General features: G+C 48.5%; 1 protein-coding gene across 28 annotated transcripts in view; it reads right to left on the bottom strand.

Moving 5' to 3' along the window:
- Window positions 1-1,281: 1,281 nt before the first annotated feature.
- Window positions 1,282-19,015, bottom strand: part of Tenm4 (teneurin transmembrane protein 4) — a 739,850-nt gene continuing 722,116 nt past the window's right edge. For all 28 annotated transcript variants that reach the window (NM_001310762.1, XM_006507806.4, XM_030242547.1 and 25 more), the window contains 3 exons: window positions 16,108-17,722; window positions 9,388-9,530; window positions 1,282-6,542 (listed from right to left, as the gene is read on the bottom strand). In NM_001310762.1, coding sequence (NP_001297691.1) covers window positions 5,784-6,542; window positions 9,388-9,530; window positions 16,108-17,722 — 2,517 coding nt within the window. In that variant the 3' untranslated portion in view covers window positions 1,282-5,783. The remainder of the gene's footprint in view (window positions 6,543-9,387; window positions 9,531-16,107; window positions 17,723-19,015) is intronic.

Below are 19,015 nucleotides of genomic sequence, written 5' to 3'. Positions count from 1 at the left end.
CACTGGGAGAAAGGGGAGGTTCTGCTGACTCGGGGCATCTGAAGTGTCACACACATTAAACAATTTATTATGTACACAGCATTGAGGGTAGCATAGTTACCAGCAGTTCTCAAAGCAGTAATACCTGGGAACCGATTAGAACTGCATGTTCTGGGGCTACCCTCCAGGCCTGCTTATTTGGGAATTCAGGGGGAGGGGGAGGTGCTATACGTTCATAAACTGCAAGTCAAAGCTTGAGAAACATTATAGAGTACAGAGTGCTAAGCTTTGGACAGCAGTTAAGGGTCTGGGTTGGCTGGGCTGGGCAGAGGGGGCATGGTGTTCTGAGCAGTGAGCTACTTTACATACATCCTTCTTTAAGTGACACAAGAAGAAATCGACCAGGAGGTCTGTGTCACCATGCCCTCATGGAGAGGCACGATCTGGCGTGCAGAGTACCTCAGTGACCAAAGGTCAGGTCGTAGCACCGGAACCCCTGTCCATGCTGAGGTGGCTCACAGTGGAGGGCTGCGCTGCTGATGCTGCCTGTCACTTCTGCCGTGATGTCTCCATCCAGCCTGCATGGAAGGAAGGGGCCTATTATAGCTTGACCCTCCTTTCCCTAGAGCTTAGCATGGGCCAACCTGGGGTCAATGAGAGTGGGATGGCATTCCTGACTTAGAAGGACGGTTGTTTGAATTTTCATAAAGTTTGCCACATACACCCGGGAGCTGGGCTCAGTAAATAATCTCTTCAAGACTACCAGCATTCACCCCTGACACTGAGGTCTCATAGCTTAAGTGTGCGATTAAAAGAGAGAGGTTCCCACGCACTGTGATTAGAACTACGCTAGATTGGAAAGAAAAGAACACAGCAGGAAAACACCTACACTACTCAAGGAGTTTTTCTCCTCTCTCCCTAAGTTGTACTATGTGGTTATTATCACGTCTCAGTTGAACACGCGCCTGTTAATTTGTAAGGTGCAGTAACTCTGTGGCAGGTCCTGCGTTTGGTGGTGGATGGGGCCAGGTGTTCCTGCCCCTTGGAATCTGTCTTTGAAGCCAGTGAGCATAAGAACCAGGCTAGGACACAGCTTAAGGCAGTTTGGCACTAGCTAAGGTGAGAGCTGCCTCTGTGTGTACCTCATCTTTTAGTAAGTGAGGCCTCTGGTCTTCTGTGATCCTCCAGACACCGCTGTTCATGACAGGTAGGACCTGCAAGGGACTCTGGGACTAAGATGGGGGTCTTCCTCCAGCCCTCCTGGTAACTGCCACTGTCTCCCAACAAAGGCCACTGCACACCTTTAAACACAAAATAGTCTTTTATTTGTCAACGAAGGCTACACGGGATCACTTCTGGTTTTGTTTTTATGCTTTCCCCCCTTTTTTCTAGAAGGTATCTACATCTGCATTTATTTACAGCCTTGTTGGTATTTACACAGTCAAGAATACAGTGTTAGAAACACAAAAGTGTTGAGAAAAAAACTTCTCAAAATTAGTTCCAGACTTCAGGAAAACTATTTCCACATGGTAAGGCCAGAGTCTCCAGTGTTGGTCATCCAGAGGCAGCTCATTATCGTCCTTTGCCAGAGCTGCGGGTTCAGAAGTCCTCAGAATGACGGGCACATTTAGAACAGTGGGGTTCTGGTGATGAGTGGATTAGAGCTGCTGGGAACCACCAGACATCTGTGGGTCAGCTTCTGCGGGGACAGCCGAGCCTGCCCACGGGCAGTCAGCCCTGAACCATCAGCCCTTAGAATCAATCACATTTTTCTTAGGGACTAGGAAGTAGCCCAGTCTCACGCCTTTGGCATTCCCCAGAGGGTAAGAAGTACAACACAGGGCCCCACCGAGGCCTCTGAAACACAACACAGGGTTCCCACCCCATGCTTCCCCACCTTTGATCTTCCACAACACCGTGAAACCGCATAGCCCGCCACTGTTCCGGGCAGTCAAGTACACAAGGCTGGTTTTTGAGAATGATGGGTTGGAGAGGATAAAGTTTCAGTCACCTGAGCAATGAGTCTTTAAAATGAGTTTGCTGTTTTGGGAAGGCTAAATAAAAAGGTCTTGAACCACAGAGTTCATTTTTTACTTCCGTCCCCTCTCACAAAATATAGACAATGGTTTTGACCTAGCTGGGGACGGTGTGCCTCTCGTGGAGGGCTTTTAGTCCTGATGAAGATCCCGGGAGAGAGGAGAGACTGGGACCCCATGGGAGGTGAATCCTCCTACCCCAGAATCGGCATAACCTGGGCTAAGCAGTTGATGTGAGGGATGAAGGACACACTCATCTTTGTGTAATGGGTGATTTAACCCCAAAGCCCAGCCCTCTGCTGGAAGCCAGCCAGCTCATCTCCCCGGGTACAAAGCCCAATGTCACTGCTCTCACCACATCACATGGCCAGCAGAAACACAAGGACTGCAAATGGCAAAGATGTGTTCTAAGATGTCACACTGAAAACCTTCTCTATAAAGGCAGTCACTTAAGTCACAGTTGTAAGGCCCTTTCTTCTTCTTCCCTTGCCTCAAGCCTATAAAGCCAGTTTACTCAGCTTACTCGGCTCTTCTTCATCATCTGCCCCCCTCCCCATGCAATCCCTCTTATTTTCAGGCACTTGTCCAGCCTCAGCAGTCTCCCTTTAGCTTCCTAGGGTTTCTTTCAAGCCCAGCATCCTTCAGTAGAGTCAGGCACTGGTGTGGACCTTGGGCTAGTTTTCCACCAGTGGCTCTGAGCCAAGTGTTAAAGGCTAAAGTGTGGTTTACTATGGAGTCAATATCACCACAATACCATCTAGTGATGCCTGCCTGGGAGATGACCATAAAGGGGGTCTCAGGGTATAAAAGACGAGGTCAGAAACTAATAAAGTCTTGTTTAAGGTCTTGGAGGAGGGGCTGAGGCTGGGGGACTAATTGGCAGTTGTGGAGGGTGGAGAAGGTGGGAACTATGCAAAAGCAATCCTTAGAGGTTCAGAAGCTAACTCCCATCAGAATCACAAACTTCCACCAGTGAGGAAGACCCGGTCACTCTCTCAAGTGGATAGATGTAATGAGTGTCGAAAGAGCGGGAGCTGTCCAGGATGGCATTTTATATTTAAAGTCTCCTAAATGGGCGAAAGGAACTGTGGCCTGTGCCTTTAAACACACCTGGGAGGTGGAATCCAACTGAAAGGAGCCAAGGTCATAGTTCAGGGAGGACAGCATCAGTGTCAAGGGAGGCACATGGCACTGTCTGGCCTACAGCTGAGGTCCTATACAGCTCAGGGATGCTTGCCTGTTTCCTCTCTGGGGTGGCAGTCCAGGAAGAATATGGGATCATTCCTTTTAAAGAAGAATACCCCATATCTCATGGTATTCACTGATGCCTAAAAATATAGTCTTTGAGGGAGGGAGACAACAGAGGAGGAAGTCACAGGCTGGACAGCTACAAGGAGATGGTCCCTTGGGTCACATGCTGTCTCTCTGTCTTATAAGTAAATGACCCCGGCGGATCTCAGCCAATGTCAGGCAGCCAGTATGGGACAGATCAACTAGGCCAACTCACAGGACAACTCTGCCCACAGGACCCTTACAGCAAACGTACATTTTGAGGGGCATATGTCTTCTGGATACAGAAAAACCCATGTGTTTCAGGTCAAACTATTTTCTATCCCACCCAAGAATGATCATACCAGAAGGGGGTCTGCATTACAGCTCGCGCTAGGTACTGTGGGCCTGAGAGGGCATCAAATCTGACCCAGCAGAGCTTTGATCCAGAGGCAATGAGCAACCAGTGGATAGAGCAGGCTGTGGCACACGGTTGCAACAGCGTGACGGATTTTTTTTTTCTTTTTTCTTTTTTTGGAATCAGGAAGAGCACTTAACGAAACACATCCTCTTATCCCAGTGGGACAACATAAGGCGAGATCTCCCCTCCCCCAACACGCTTTGGACACCTCTCTCTGCCAGGCAGAACTACACACTGCTCCGATTCTCCTGCGGTAAGAGACCTTCTTGGTTTCATTAACTCATGTCATATTCTTAAGACTCTGTAAGGCTATAAAGGTGCCATGAGCTTTATCAGTCCAACAAGGTTCCCACGGGGAATAGCTTAGACTCGGAATTCATTTTCCACACTTAATGTAAATGTAACCCATAAAAGTCCCATTTTCTAAGAAGCCCGGCTCAAAAGGAAGCATTTGGCTTCCCCAGTCTCCCAGACACTGGGAGTGCCAATAACAATGGTATCTAGGCAGACAAAGCAGGAAAGGAATCCTCCAGTGAGCTCCTAGCTCTTGTTACAGTCCTCTGCCCGCCACACTTCCCCGGCCTGCTGGCTCCCTCTGGCCGGTCCTCCAGCACTGGCTGCGCCTATGCCTACTCTCGTCCAAATGCCATGTACACAGGTCTTCACAGGAACAATGCTAGCCTGGCCTTCTGGGTCCATGGGTACCAGCTCTGGCACCGCCATCCCTGATCTCAGTGGGGTTGTATGACCCTGCTAGGCCAAACCAAAGAGCTCTTTCTTCTTATTTAAAAACAAAAACAAAACCACTCCTGCCTGGGGTTCTTTAATGAAGAATTCCACAGAAGGAAATTCCTGAAGGCCTAGCCTTCAGGGAATAGCCTGAACAGGGGAGGCAGAGGAGACTCCAGGACCTGGCTAGGGTGCTTGGCTCATGCCTTTGTTGACTCCTGTCTTTGGCTGACTTGTTCTTTTATACATCTTTCCAGGATCAAAGGCATCTCTTGCCACACTCCCAATCATCAGTGGTGGCATCCGAGCACTGGAGGGAAGATAACCCAAAGCCATGGGGACAGGGTTCCCTCGACTTCCCTTTGGGAACGTTGGGGGCTTGCTGCGCACTGCTGGTTCTCACAACTGACTTTGGGAGAGAGGAGGAGATGAGCGAGGGGCATCATGGAGGATCAACAACTCACAGCATCCTGGGTGCTTTCCCCTCTTGGAAAGGATGGGGCTCATAGTCCAGACTAGGGAATGGGCCTGGGAGACACACTTTCTCTATCTCATTATGGGTGGGGGGCGGCACTGACAGCTACACTAGAGATTTGTAAAAGGGGGGTGGGTGGGTTCATTTAGCATCAAAATATAAAGCTCAGACAGGAGTTTGGGGTGGCTTGAAAAGGTGCTGAACAGCATCATGGAAATTTCCAGAGCATGATGTAGGTCCTCAGGAGGCACAAAACATGGTGAATAGCAACTCACCACTTCTGTGGGAGCCTAACCAGAGCTCCCAAGGTCCCACCGGGCCTGTGACTCTGTGACCCCTCACTCCTGCCCAACTCCAGCCAGAGAAGAAAGGGTTACACACGAGACAAGTTAGCACAGACACTCGTGTCTCACATCACACTGGGTACCTAGGGGCGGATGTGGACACACCCAAGGAGATGCGCTCCCCCAAGAGAGGAGAAATGTATCCTCAACGACAGGGAAAATTCCTCAAGGAGAAAAAGGGAACAAAAGACAATGAAATTATCATCATGATCACACTACAGAAAACAAAACAAAACAAAACAAAACAAAACAAAAAAACCCTTCCATTCTTTGCAAAAAAAAAAAAGTGTGAAGGCCAAATTTGTGTTTTTCTTTCTTTAAAAAAAAAAAAAAGGATGTTGCATGAATTAACAATGCAACAAATATCTTTCTGTTCTGTTTTCTGCACTTGTTAAAAAGAAGTTTTTGTTTTTTTGTTTCTGTTTTTTTGTGTTTTTTTGTTTGTTTTTTGTTAAGTACAACACAGTCAGGAATACGGCCACAGAAGAGTAGCTGTCTTTGGCAAGAAGTCCAGGCCTTGGCCCTTTCTGTCACCTTCGGCCCATCTCGCTTTGTCTCATGAAGTGGATATTGTTGGCGCTGTCTGACAGTTCTGGGTACTGCTCGACCGAGGTCACAAAGAAGCCGTCGTAGCCTTGCACCCGCCCCGTGTTCAGCACCTGCTGCTTTTCCCCATCTGTCCAGGCCCGCAGGCCCTCTTCCCCTTCCCGCAGTCTCTGCTGCTCTCGGGCCCAAGCCTGGCGCACAGCTCTCTGCCTGGCCAGCTCCAGCACCCGCACCTTTTCCTCATCCACTGTTGTCCCGTAGCGGGTGTTCAGGCACAGCGCCCTGTACTGCAGCTGGATGTCAGTGTAGCGTCTAGTCCTGCCACTGAGCACGGTGTTGATCTGGGACACAGTGACGTTGACCCCATTCTCCAGGGTTCTCCGCCCCCCACTGAGGCCCAGGATGGCCAGGTCACCTTCCGAAGGTCCTGGTTTCACAAAGTAGTGGGTGTCCACCCCATCAATGGTGAAGTGAAGGTTCTCTAGATAGTGAGCATTGTTCAAGATGGCTGCGATCCTCCGCCCATCCTCATTGGCCACACTGATGATGTCAGTGGTCACTCGACCATCTTTCAAGGCAAACTTGACCCCCTTGCCAAAGATGGAACCACTGGAGGCAAACTTCTTTGTCTCAGGGGCCTGTTGGCAGCTGGTGATGGTCGAGCCGTAGAGCTGGTCAAAGCGTTCTAAGGTAACGAAAGCCTTGAGTTGCTTCTGAACTTCACACTGTACCCCGAGGATAGACTGATGGGGGGGGCATGAAAAAGAGAAAGGGAGAGTGTAAGACAAAAGGGAGGCAAACCCCAAGAGTGCAGAGAATCAGTTTAAACAGTGAAGTCAAATCTGCAGGGACACATTAGCTTATAACATCCGTCTCCACGGTGCTGATCCTCACAACATCCAGCCACCCTTCATCCCCACACCCTTCTATTCAGAGCCACAGCAGGGAGCAGCTACTCTGGCCAGGCACCTTGCTGAGCAGTGGAGATACAGAATGAACTGGACATTGTCTTTGCCCTCAAAGAACTCATGGTTTCATAGGCCCAGACACACATGACAATACTGCAGCTAAGTGTAAGGACTGGTGGTCCAAAACACTTCACAGCTAATAGATACGGTAACATTCATTGATCTTCAACTCAAGAATTACCATTTAACACCCTGCTTGATCCCTATAATAGATACTGTTATTATTTCAGTTCATTTCAAACAAACAGACAAACAAACAAACAGAGTATGTAGCCCTGGCTGGCCTGGAACTCAGTATGTTATACCAGGTTGGCCTTGAACTCTGAGAGATCCACTTACTTCTGCCTCTGCTGGGACTAAAGGCGTGAGTCACTGCACTCAGCTTCAAGCTTACTTCTAAGGAAATTAAGGCTACACAGCTCATTCCCAGCCTACAGTCCCACCACTCACTCCATGTTAGTATTCAAAGCCAGGTCTGTGTGACTCTAGGGGTCAGGGTCAAGGGCAGCTGTAGGAGTGAGATGCAAACAAAGCTCAGAAGGTGGAGAAGAGAGGGAAAAGGCAGGGTTCCAAGAAATGCATGACATTAGAAAAGCCATGAATTGTCTTAAGTCTCTTGCTTGTTCTACCACTCTGCCCTCCCATTATCCACACTTCAAGGAGGATTTCTGCCCCACAGTGCCTCCTTGGGCCTCCTCAAGTACCCCCAGCTTGGCTGCTGCGGGGTCAGGTTGGACCCCGTTGGTTGGTGTGCCATCTGTCTGCCCCTCCCACTCTCAGGCAGCACAGGGAAGCTGTGCTCAGGGCTCCAGGCTTCATCAGCAAATCGGGGCACAGGCTTTAGAAATAGACCCATCAGCCTCCCATTGAAATTAAGTCCTCTTTATAATTAATAGAACCCTGTCTGTGAACAATTATTTCCTAGAGTTTCACAAAAGCTGGAGTACTCAACAACAAAGATCTCCAATGCTTGCCAAGGGCAGAAATCAATAATTCATTGACAGGCGAGGTTGGCAAACAGGCAGCCAGGGAAGGGGACTCTGGAGAGTACAGCAGAAACCTGGAGGGGGAGGAAGTACTGTGTGGCTGGAATTTGCTTGGGGACAGCAAATGCTGGGACATCTGGACCAGGGGCTGGGGTCGGGTCTGGGACAGGCTAGGGCAGAAAGAGGATGGGCTCTGTGGCCAGGCAGACTTAGGTTCATTGTCACCTTCTGTCATTTTTCAGCAGAACACCTTTAAGTAAATTTCCCTGAGCCTAGCCTCTTTATGAAATGAGCTGTTTACATGGTTCAGTCACTGAGTCACTAAAGCACCTACAATGTGCTAGTCTGCATGCTGGACACTGACTGAGACCCTTAACCTGTAACTTAGCCTGTTGGGATTTAGAATCTAGTGAAGGAATAAGAAAGAAAACGAAGGTGGAACAGAGCACACCACCTGAGCAGACTCATCTGCAAGTCTGGGAGGAGGTAGCTCGGATGAGCCTAATGGATTTAGCCTGGAACAAGAAATAGGGACATGGTACTGGGGGACTGGCTCAGTTAGCTTACCCACAAGCAGAAGGACCTCAGCTCAGGTCCCCAAATACCCAGGTAAGGAGCCGAGCATGGAGGCACATGGCTGTAACATCAGGGCTGTGGAGACAGGTAAAGGCAGACCACTGGACCTTTTGGCCAGCTTGTCTGAATCTGTGAGCTCCAGGTTCAGAGAGGGACGCACACGAACGCAATGTCTCTCTCAAAAGAGTGGAGGTGTGTGTACCGAGGTAGGAGGAGCAGGAGGGGGAGGAAAAGAACCGGGGTGGCTGGGTTTCCAAGCACAGGATCGGGCCATGTGACATTGGGGCCGCTCCCCGGAGTTTACTGTCTCTGAGCTGGCATCCCCTAGGCTTGGTTTCTGCTAACCCACCCTTGCATTTCATGGGCCACAGTACCGGGCTGGACACAGAATCCAGATACAGAATTTATGAATGGAGGCTGAGGTTGGCATGAGCAATACGTGAAGTGATCAGCAGGTGTGACGAGATTGTTATAAAATTTTTTTCCCAGCCATATAATTCAGAGTCTTTGAAATTAGGTCATAAAAGGGAGATAAGAAAATGTAACTTTTTTTCCCCCCTCTTATGGCCCTGCTAGTCACGCTCAGCCAGATGACACGAAATGGACAAACCTGGGTTTGAATGGTTGCAAGCATTAATCCTGTACAATGAGAAGAATAACAGCCTGGCATATTTGTGAGCTAACGTAAGTAGAATGTTACTCAAAGCCAAGTTCATCGGGTGCTCAAAAAAGAATCCCATCTGCATTCAGAACACTCCTTTTCTCTCAGGGCTTTTGCCCGCATAGTGACAAAGGCTGGTTATTTTTTGTTGTACTCTGAACACGGTGGATTATGAAAAACTCTTTCATGCAGCCTGTGGGTGTCCATGTGCTGCTACAGTTGGGTCCTTGGGGCCTGCCTAGCCATAGTTTTCTGTCTGTTGAAAGTTGTCTGGTAGGGATCATGAAGGCACTGCATCCCTCAGTTTCCATCCCTGGCTTGGTGTTCCTGCACAATTGGTGGGGCCCCTGCGTCAGGGTCAGAACAGCCAATGTGTGGCTGTCATGTGGAGCATTACCTTGCTGTTGTCCCATTCCTGAGTTTTCATCTGTGTGTGTACGAGCTCGTAGGAGGGTTCCATGGCATCTGTGTCTGGCTTGGGATAGCCAGGTATCACGTTGTGCAGCTGGAATCCAAAGGTGAGGAGCCAGCTGTTGACATCTGGGTGGAGAGAAGCAGAAATAAGCTTGGGGAGTAAGCAAGCCAATAACCAGGGGCCACAAGGGGAAGGTGACAGAGCTGACTGCTACACTTTATGGAAATAATGTCCTGGTTGGTCTTAAAGCCAACTGTGCTGCTGGGTCCCAGCAATCCCTCTGCCAGGTGCATGCCCAGAGTCCTCCTCAAGGGGGTAGATCCAAGAGAGATGAAGCCTAGGCAGCGCCCAAGCTTCCAGATGTCTTCATGACTCTCACCCCTCATCTGCTTACCCAGAGGTAGTGCCCTCCCAGAGGATGCAGCTCTCCCAGGCCCACCCCCAGCCCCGTCAGCAGTAGGAAACCCTTGCAAAGGTCAGTCAGATCCAAGAAAGGATTTTAATGGCTGACTCTGAAAAGAAAAAAATTCACTTAAGAAACAAGCTGCCCCTCCTTTCCCCACCCTTTTTGTAGCCTCAGGCCAAAGCGCTTCTGGGCATGGTGCTGGTTGGTTCAGATCAAAGGGCTTTCCTGTTTGTCTTTTCTGACAGCACAAGGAAGTCACTCGACCTCCCAGTGCCTTAGCCTGCCTGCTTCTAAGCTTATTAATCACATTCCTTGGAGTTGCGAGTTATAGATAAGGTTTTTCGGTGGGCATTTGACTCAATGAAGAATGGAACCAGAAGTCTATGATCCTGGGTTGGTAGAGTGCTTGTCCAGAGTGCATGAAGACCTGGGTTCAGTCCTGAGAACTCCGCAGAATGATGCCTGAAATTCCAGCACCCAGGAGGTGGAGGCAGGAGGAGCAGAAGTTGAAGGCTATCCTTAGCTACATGGTGAGTTTATGGCTAGCCTAGGTTACGGTGAAATCTATCTCAAAAGAAAGCAAAGCAAAACCGAGGATGACAACAGACCATCTAGGTAACCAACCAAATAGAGAAACCAAAAGCCATGACCTTGCATGGGGGTTGAGGTGGGCCACAAAGGAGACTCAGAAAACTAGAGTGGGGTGGTGGTGGTGTACAAGGTTTTAAGGCCTGCCTCGGAGCCAGGTGCCTTTTGTTTCTTTCCAACAGAAACACATCTCTGCTGGGAGGTCCCATTGATGACCTAGGCCAAGGAGGAAGTGGCCCCCTCTGGAAGCTGCTGAGAGGGAATGATTTGTGGGTGTCAACAGTTGTGTTCATGATACTCCTGTGACCCATGTATCTCTCCCATCTAGGCAGCTCACATTTGACCTTGCCTTATTTGGTTGATTGGTTGGTTGGTTGGTTGGTTGGTTGGTTTTTGGTTGTCCTAGGCCCCTCCACTAGGACCCAGGTTTAACTCCTCACTCAGCCTTGCTGCGAAGATCCAGATTGTAAACAGGAAGGGAAAGAGTGTGGCAGTTAAGGCCACACAAACCCACATGCTGGCTTCTCAGGGTACCAACAGTGAACTTGGAGAATCTTAACTTCTACTCTGTAGCAGAAGCAGTTCCAAGCTTGCCCCTAAAACATTGGATTTAGTGTATAATATCCAGATCAGGTACTAGCTCACGGTGTGTGTGTGTATGTGTGTGTGTGTGTGTGTGTGTGTGTGTGTGTGTGTGTGTGTGTTTCTGTCATTATGTATCCCAAGATCCCTGTTTTTTAATTTATAACAGAGGCTTGGAAGGCTTTTGTCCATGGCCCTTTTCTCACTTGAGTTTCCAGGAGTCTTTCATCCTAGGATTCTCTGCACACAGATCTTTGGGAAATTAAAACAAACAGAACACACACACACACACACACACACACACACACACACGGAGAGAACACCTCACAAAGCCCTTTTGCTTGAGGCTGAGAATGTGCATAGGGATTTTGTGGTTATCTGGAATAGCGCTCAGTCCCTAGGAAAGCAGGGGGCACAGGAGAGGGCTGGGCTTGACCTATGAGTGATGGAAGACAGAAGGCGGAAGCTTTGCTATCATGTCTTTCAGGAAAATGTCAGAGATCTATTTATTAGCTAGCTTTCCTACCAGGCTTTTCAGAAGAGCTGGGAATTGTACTCTTACAACCTCAGGGGCAAGTGCTTCCTTCCTCTTGAAAAGCTCCGTGAGTTACCTGTCAGTCCCAAAAGGCACTGCTGCCGCAGGGGAGGAATAAAACACAAGCGATATGAAGCCCTTTCACCAGCGCATGCCTTTGTTCTTCACAGAATGTATTAGAATAAACAAAAACAAAAACCCCAAAACTGCTAAGTATTCTGAAGTCTGACACCACAGGTTCTAAGGCTGGCTTCCCAGTGTCTTTGTGGAAGGGTTACTTTATCAATCCTGAACTTCGCTGTCTGTGTGGGTTTCCCCCAAGCGCAAGTCTCAGGCCAAGACTCAGCACGATGATGTGTGACACAGACCCATGGTGGACATTTTAGGGTCGCCTCCCCATGATCCAATTCTGCACTCTTTCTCTGTTGGACCATGTGATCCAGGATCATCCAATCAGTGCATTCTGTCCTCTTCAATCCTGGTAATTGCTCCATTGTCTCATGACCCAGGCCTACCTAGGCGGAGTACACCTCAGGACCTTTGAGTATGTTTGAGGATACGGTTAGCCCACAGAGAAGGTAAAAGGTGAGGTATAGTGAGAGTCAGCAGAATCACATTAGCCACTGCAAAGCATTTCTGATGTTCTGAAAGCTTGATTGTTTAGATGGCAAATATCTTTTTCATGTGCCACAGGATCCACTTCGTAGGTAAAATCAATTTTGGGGTCATGACCAGTATTTTTGTTGAAGTGGAATACACTAGACTGGAAAAATATATAGATACCAAACTTAAGGACTGCTGTGCAAACCTTTGGTTTTAGTGTTTTATAGTGATATAAAATAGATTTTTTTTTTCTTTTTCGAGGTAGGTTCTCACCTCCTATTCAGGCTGTGTAGGCAAGAGTGACCTTGAACTTCCCATCCCCCAGCCTCCACCTCTGGAATACGGAGGTTACAGGAATGCAAACACAACACCTACTTTATTTGGTGCTGGGGATGGAGTCCAGGACTTCACACATGCTAACAAGCACCCTACAGACTGAGCTACGTTTCTAGCTCCACAACTCTTTTTCTTAAGGTGGGCTCACAGTCAAGGACATTTGTGAAAGGGGGCATGTGTTCCATGAAGGCAGGCGCCAAGCCTTCTTCCCTTTTGGATCCTTAGCGTGGGTCTGGCACAGAGAAGGGATAACCAATATGATATTTGCTGGATTTAACTGTCTGGGAAATGAAACACAAACTGAAAATGTAAGGTGCCCCTTGGATAGTTGAGAGCTGTGTTAGAAAGCAGGATTTAGAGGCTGGGTGATTATCACGGGAAATGTTCTGAAACCAGAGAGCCCTGTCCCGTGTGACTCTTTGCAGACCCTTGGTCCTCCAGGGTCTCACGTGTCTCATCTGTAGAATGCAGATAATTGTCTGTCGTGATCTCACAGAGCTGTTGCCAGGCTTAAAGGAGACCGTATCTGCGAGTGCTCGGCAGGGAGTGTTTAATCACGCCAGTGCTGTTCTGGAAGGAGACTATATGCATATGGTTGTGTACAAAGGAAGAGGGGGAGGGCAGTAATTTTTGGCAAGCTTTAACAATTTTTTTATGGAAAATTACATTTCCTATTACAGTATTTTTTTTCTCCCCAGCTATAGTAACATGCCAAAATGTCTCACAGGAAACCCACTGGAGGGTGAGGCAGGGGGCGTGCTTTGTGCAGACAGATGTAATGGAAATGTCATCCTAGTCTGTCAAGGCTCTGTAGTGCTAGCAGCCAAGTTGAGCATGGTAAAGGCTGGCAACGCTGTCAAAATATATGTGTTTACCCCCCAGGTCCCAGGTATGCTTCCATGACATCTGTGTACCACCTTGGTCTCCTTCTAGTCCTTGACTGGGACTCTTCCTCTTAATAGAACAACCTAGATGCTTTTTCCCCTGGAAAAAAGGGAATTCTCCTATTGCTTTCAGCTATAGCATCTGTGAGCTAGCCACAATGCCCTGTTTCCAGTTTTGTGAATGTTGACCCCTCTCTCCAGAATGCCTTTCTCCCTACTACTTGATGCAACCTATACAGGAGCCAGCCTCGAGGATCAGCCGCTACTCCCTGAAGGCTTCCCAGAACCCTGTGGGCAGAGCCGGTTGCTAGCCTTCTGTGATTTAATGGCCATCTGTGCAAATCTTCCTCATGGCCCCTCACGATGGACCAGAGTGTGCATTTCCTCTGATAGTGAGGAATTCTGGAGGGCGGGAATAATTTCTGTATTCTCATGTCTGGAACCGGGAGGGGTGGGGTGAAGGGAACAGTTGCAAAAAGGGGGTGAATGGCTCGATCACGAGGTTAGCAGGTTTTCTCAGTGTAAATTCTCACAAGGACCTGGCTGGCTTTATTTGGATCCCACAGAGCTCTCCCTGTGTCGCCTGCTGAGGGACGGTAGCAGTCTGAGAGGTCTGCAGGACCCTTGAGACACTCTATACTCAAGTTGGTTTCAGAGGAATGAAAGGTGACTTTCCCTTTAAAGCAAAAGGGCAGAAAGGGAACCAGCATGAGCTATGTTAGGTATGTGTATCTCACGTCACCGTTGGTGGTGGTGGTATGGATGTGTGTGTATGAACATACATATCATACATACATACATACATGCATACATATAATATGTATGGTATGCATGTACACACCACCACCACCACCACTACCACATACACATTTTGAGATGTGGTGGTATCACATATCCCAGGCTAGCCTCAGACTCACTAAGCAGTCAAAGATGATGTAGAACTCTTGATCACCCAGACTCAACCTCCTGAATGTTGGAATTTAACCCAGGGCTTTGTGCATGTTAGAAAGTACTCTACCAACTGAACTCTGGGTGTTTTCTTAATCTTCTAGTTTATCTTTGATTGCTGACTTATTAATGATGTCTATTTGTGTCTGATTCAATTTTTAAACAACAACAACAACAACAAAAAACAAACAAACAAACAAAAAAACAACAGGATCTTCAACAGCCCAAACTGGCCTAGAACTCTCTCCTGACCCCTATATCTCCACCACACCCTTGGCTTATCTGTTTTAGTTTTTAGGTTTCTAATAGTTGCTCTAGCATAACATATAAACATTTATCCAAACAGAATTATTAGTAGGTATTCTAACTATTTTATTTATCTTGAGACAGGGTCAGGGTCTTACTATATAGCCCTGGCTGGCCTGGAACTCATTATATAGATTAGGCTAGCCTTGACCTCATAGAGACCCCTGCTTGCCTCTGCCTCTGCCTCTGCCTCTCTGCCTCTGCCTGTCTGCCTGTCTGCCTGTCTGCCTGTCTGCCTGTCTGCCTGTCTGCCTGTCTGCCTGTCTGCCTGTCTGCCTGTCAGCCTGTCAGCCTGTCTGCCTCTCTGCCTCTCTGCCTCTCTGTGCCTCCTCTGCCTCTCTTCCTGCCTCTCCTGCCTCTCCTGCCTCTCCTGCCTCTCCTGCCTCTCTCTCTGCCTCTCTGCCTCTCTGCCTCTCTGCCTCTCTGCCTCTCTCTCTGCCTCTCTGCCTCTCTGCCTCTGCCTCTGCCTCTGCCTCTGCCTCTGCCTTCTCAGTGCTGGGATAACAGTGTGAACCACCATACAGACTGTGGTATTCTATTAAACTAAGCCCAGGAAACTAAAACTTTGGAGCAGTAAAATAATATGTCACAGTTAAGAAATGGCTGGTCCATTCCCTTAGCTCTGTCTGCCTCAAAAAAATCTGTACTTTCCATCATCATAAGTCAAAAAATCTGATTTTATTTTAGACACACCTTAACCCATATTCTCATACCCAGCTTGATTTCCATTTCAGAAACTTCCAGAGAGCATTCTAAAGGCTGTTTCTAGTGAGGCATTAGGATTTTATGGAGAAATAATTTAGAAACGTAGGTAAGTAAACCAAAGAGCACTTTTTTTTTTTTTTTTTACTACAGAGTCTCTTAGAGCCTTCATAAACTGAAGTGTAGTATGAAAAATTAAGAATGGCCGTCCTACCACAAGAACAGGGCCCACAGAATCAACTGACCAGGACTCAAGTGGGCTCATGAAGACCAGGGATCCTGAATAGGTCCGACTTTGTCCTCTGTTATGGTTGTGTAGCTCCGTGTTCTTGTGGGATTTACTAATAGAGGGAGCAGGGACTGTTTCTAGCTCTCTTGCCTGCCTTTGGGACCCTTTTCCTCTTACTGGTTGGCTCATCAGCCTCAATGTGATGTGCCTGGTGTCACTGCAGTTTGTTTCGCAGTATTTGGTTGATGTCCCTGGAAGGCCTGCTCTTTTCTGAGGGGAGGTGAAGGTAGGGTGATTATGGGGCGAAAAGAAGAGGTAGGGAGGAAAGACTAGGGATAGAGGAGGGAGGGAAAACTATAGTCAGGATAGAGAAAATAAATGAAAAGGAAAAGTTTTCTAAAAAAAAAAACAAAGGCGATAATGGTGGTCATTATTTTCAGAATAGTCTCCAAACTAGTGTTTCTTTTCATAGACTTTGGGAGATGATGTCTTTAGAGATAGCCAGTGTCCCCCATGACCCCATACCAGTTTTCTCAAGGAGCAATGGGGTAGGTCCTGACCTCGGGTATACCTCAATCCTCACCTGTCATGAAGCACTTGATGTCCTGAGAGTTGCTGATGGGGTTGTTGTTCTTAAACATGTAGAGATGAAAAGGCACGATGCTGTTGCTACTCAGGCGTTTCCAGAGTTCATGGTCTGGGCTTGTCCAGCGTCCAGCCAGCACATCATAATCCCGTCGGCCCATGTGGACAAGCTTGGTGAGTGGATCATAGAGGCCGCCGTGGTAGCCGATGATGATCTGGAAGTTGGGGTTTGTGTCCATGTAGATCTCCCCATAGGCCGTGTATAGGATCTGCTTAATCATCAAGCCAGTTCCACTGAAGACAGCAAGCGGGGTCCCGATGTTGTCACAAGCTATGTAAAACTCATCGCCACTGCTCAGCTCCATGGCAAAGAGGTGTCCTTGCAGATCATAGTAGAGGGATGTAATCTCAGAGCTGGAGTGGTTGTAGAGGTGGGTGACCTTGGTGGGGTTGGTCAGGTCTGCGTAGAAGAACTGCAGGTGGTGGCTGTGGCTGCTCTTGCTGGATACTCGGCGTCCCAGCCCATCGTATCGGTACCTGACACTCCACCCACTAGCCCGGTTGTAGGCTTTGATGAGCAGCCCGGCTGAATTGTACTCGAAGACATCCCCACCCCGCTGCCTCAGGAAGCCATCCTCATCCATCTTGTACTGTACATCACCCAGCCTAGTGATGCGGTCACGGAGGTCATACCGTAGTGGTGTGAGCCGTGCGCTGTTCCCAGGGCTCAGCAAGTGTAGGTTCCCATTGAGGTCATAGCTGTAGCGCCAGAGTGGCTTGTCATTGATGGAGACTGTCTGCAGCTGGCCATCAGCATCATACTCATAGGAGTAGCGGGTAGTGTTGGCATAGGGTCCCACCTTCAGCTCCTTCTTCACTACCCGTCCCATGTTATCATACTGAACAGTCATCCAGTACATGAGTGACCGGAAAATCTCATACTGTACTTCCTTCATCCTGCCATAAGCATCAAAGTGCTTGGTGTGGGTCATGACGGCTGTGGTAATGATCTGGTTGATGTCGTAGTAGATGACACCAAACTTCCCAAACTGCTCTGTCTTCCCTGACACATCATCATAGCGGTAGAGGTCAATGGGCAGTGGGGTCTCATTGATCACAGCCTGCATGCTAGTCACACGGAAACTGTTGTCATAGTTGTAATCAAAACGGGCATTGACCATGCCTTCTTCCGTGAAACGGAAGATCTGCCGATCAATCAGGGGCCCAATCTGACGGTAGCGGATAGTGCAGGTGAAGCCCTCATTCTGTAGGTTGACAGTCTTCAGCATCCCTGCGGTCTCGTCGTAGGTGAAGCTTACCTTAGTGGTGTCATACAGAGTCTCGGCCAGCTTTGACAACTTGCCATACTTGTAAATCACCCGGCGGCCGGTGCCCAAGTAGAAGGTATGTAACAGGTGTCCATCCTCAGTGAAGTCCTGAATGACTGAGGCGTTGCCTTCCGGGGGCTGGTAGATGTTCCTGTAGTAGCCCACTGAGCGGATGGTCTCCAGCGTCTGCCGGGCTACGTTGGGCATGGTCACAGAAGAGAGGCGGTCATTCTTGTCAAACTCGAAGATGTACTGCCTCTGGCTGTGGAGATGAAGCACCATGGACTGGAGGGAGAAGAAAATCATAGATGAAGGAGGTGGGAGAAGGAATGAGAGCCCAAGTACCCACAACTTAAAGGAAAGAAACGGAAGGCTTAGAAAAGTGGTGTTCTGCATCCCTACGGCCTTCCCTGATCCAGACTTCTGACCTTGGTATTTCTATTCAAGAAAGAAGGGACACTCTAAAACACAGCCTGATGCCCTCAAAGCCTAAACAGCATCTGAGGCTTCCCTGTGCCTATAACATATAGACCATGTTTGGGAAGGGCACTTTAGACTTCTCCTCACTTTTTATGTGGTAGCAAGTCATGGGCCCACTGTGGGATAGGGCAGGCTGGAATGGTAAGGGACAACCTTGTTCTATAAGTGCTCTCATTGCGCCAGTGTCTGCCCTCTCCAGGAGTGGCTTTTCAGGGCATGGGACGACCTCCATCATCTGTCTTGTAGCCCTATAACAGTACATTGCTCTCTAGCATACGCAGAGACAAGCAGAGCCTGGGACCCTCAACTGTTGAGTGGGACAAGAAACAAAGTGAAGAGTCTGGATCTAGACAACTAGTCATCACATAACTAGGCTAGATCTAGCTATCCAAACGACCATGCCCACCCCCACCCCCAACTTCTGAATTTAGGTACTTTTAAGAAATTTTACCCAAACATGTTTTATGATCTAGATCATTTTTTATTCCTAGTTTCTGGGTGAAATGAATTCTAACTCAAAGTGGAAGGGATTTATGAGACCCACACCCAGTTCTAGCAGCATGGGATTAAGCCTGCTCTACCTCAGATCTGACCCCACTGGATTAAGCCTGCTCTACCTCAGATCTGACCCCATGGGATTAAGCCTGCTCTACCTCAGATCTGACCCCACAGGATTAAGCCTGCTCTACCTCAGATCTGACCCCATGGGATTAAGCCTGCTCTACCTCAGATCTGACCCCATAGGATTAAGCCTGCTCTACCTCAGATCTGACCCCACTGGATTAAGCCTGCTCTACCTCAGATCTGTGACCCCCAGGCTTCTGCTTGGTCCTCTGTGGGGAATTGGCAGTATGTGTGATCATCTTGGGAGCAGAATCTTGTCCTGGGTCAGCACCCTCGGACCAGTTAGGGTGGGACCTGCTCTTCTCCATCAACAAGACTTTCGTGTTTCCCTGGCTTAGGAACTCCTTCTCAGCACATTAAACCTATTATCCATCCAGATACCCCCAGGACCCTCTTTCCTTTTGAAAGATGTGTACCTCCACTTTCAGAAACTACAACAGTCAGATTTATCCTACTGAGCTTAGCGGTCTAGGC

This window comes from Mus musculus, chromosome 7, assembly GCF_000001635.26.
Source record: "Mus musculus strain C57BL/6J chromosome 7, GRCm38.p6 C57BL/6J".
Lineage (NCBI taxonomy): Eukaryota > Metazoa > Chordata > Mammalia > Rodentia > Muridae > Mus > Mus musculus.
This window is presented reverse-complemented; position numbering and strand designations above follow the sequence as displayed.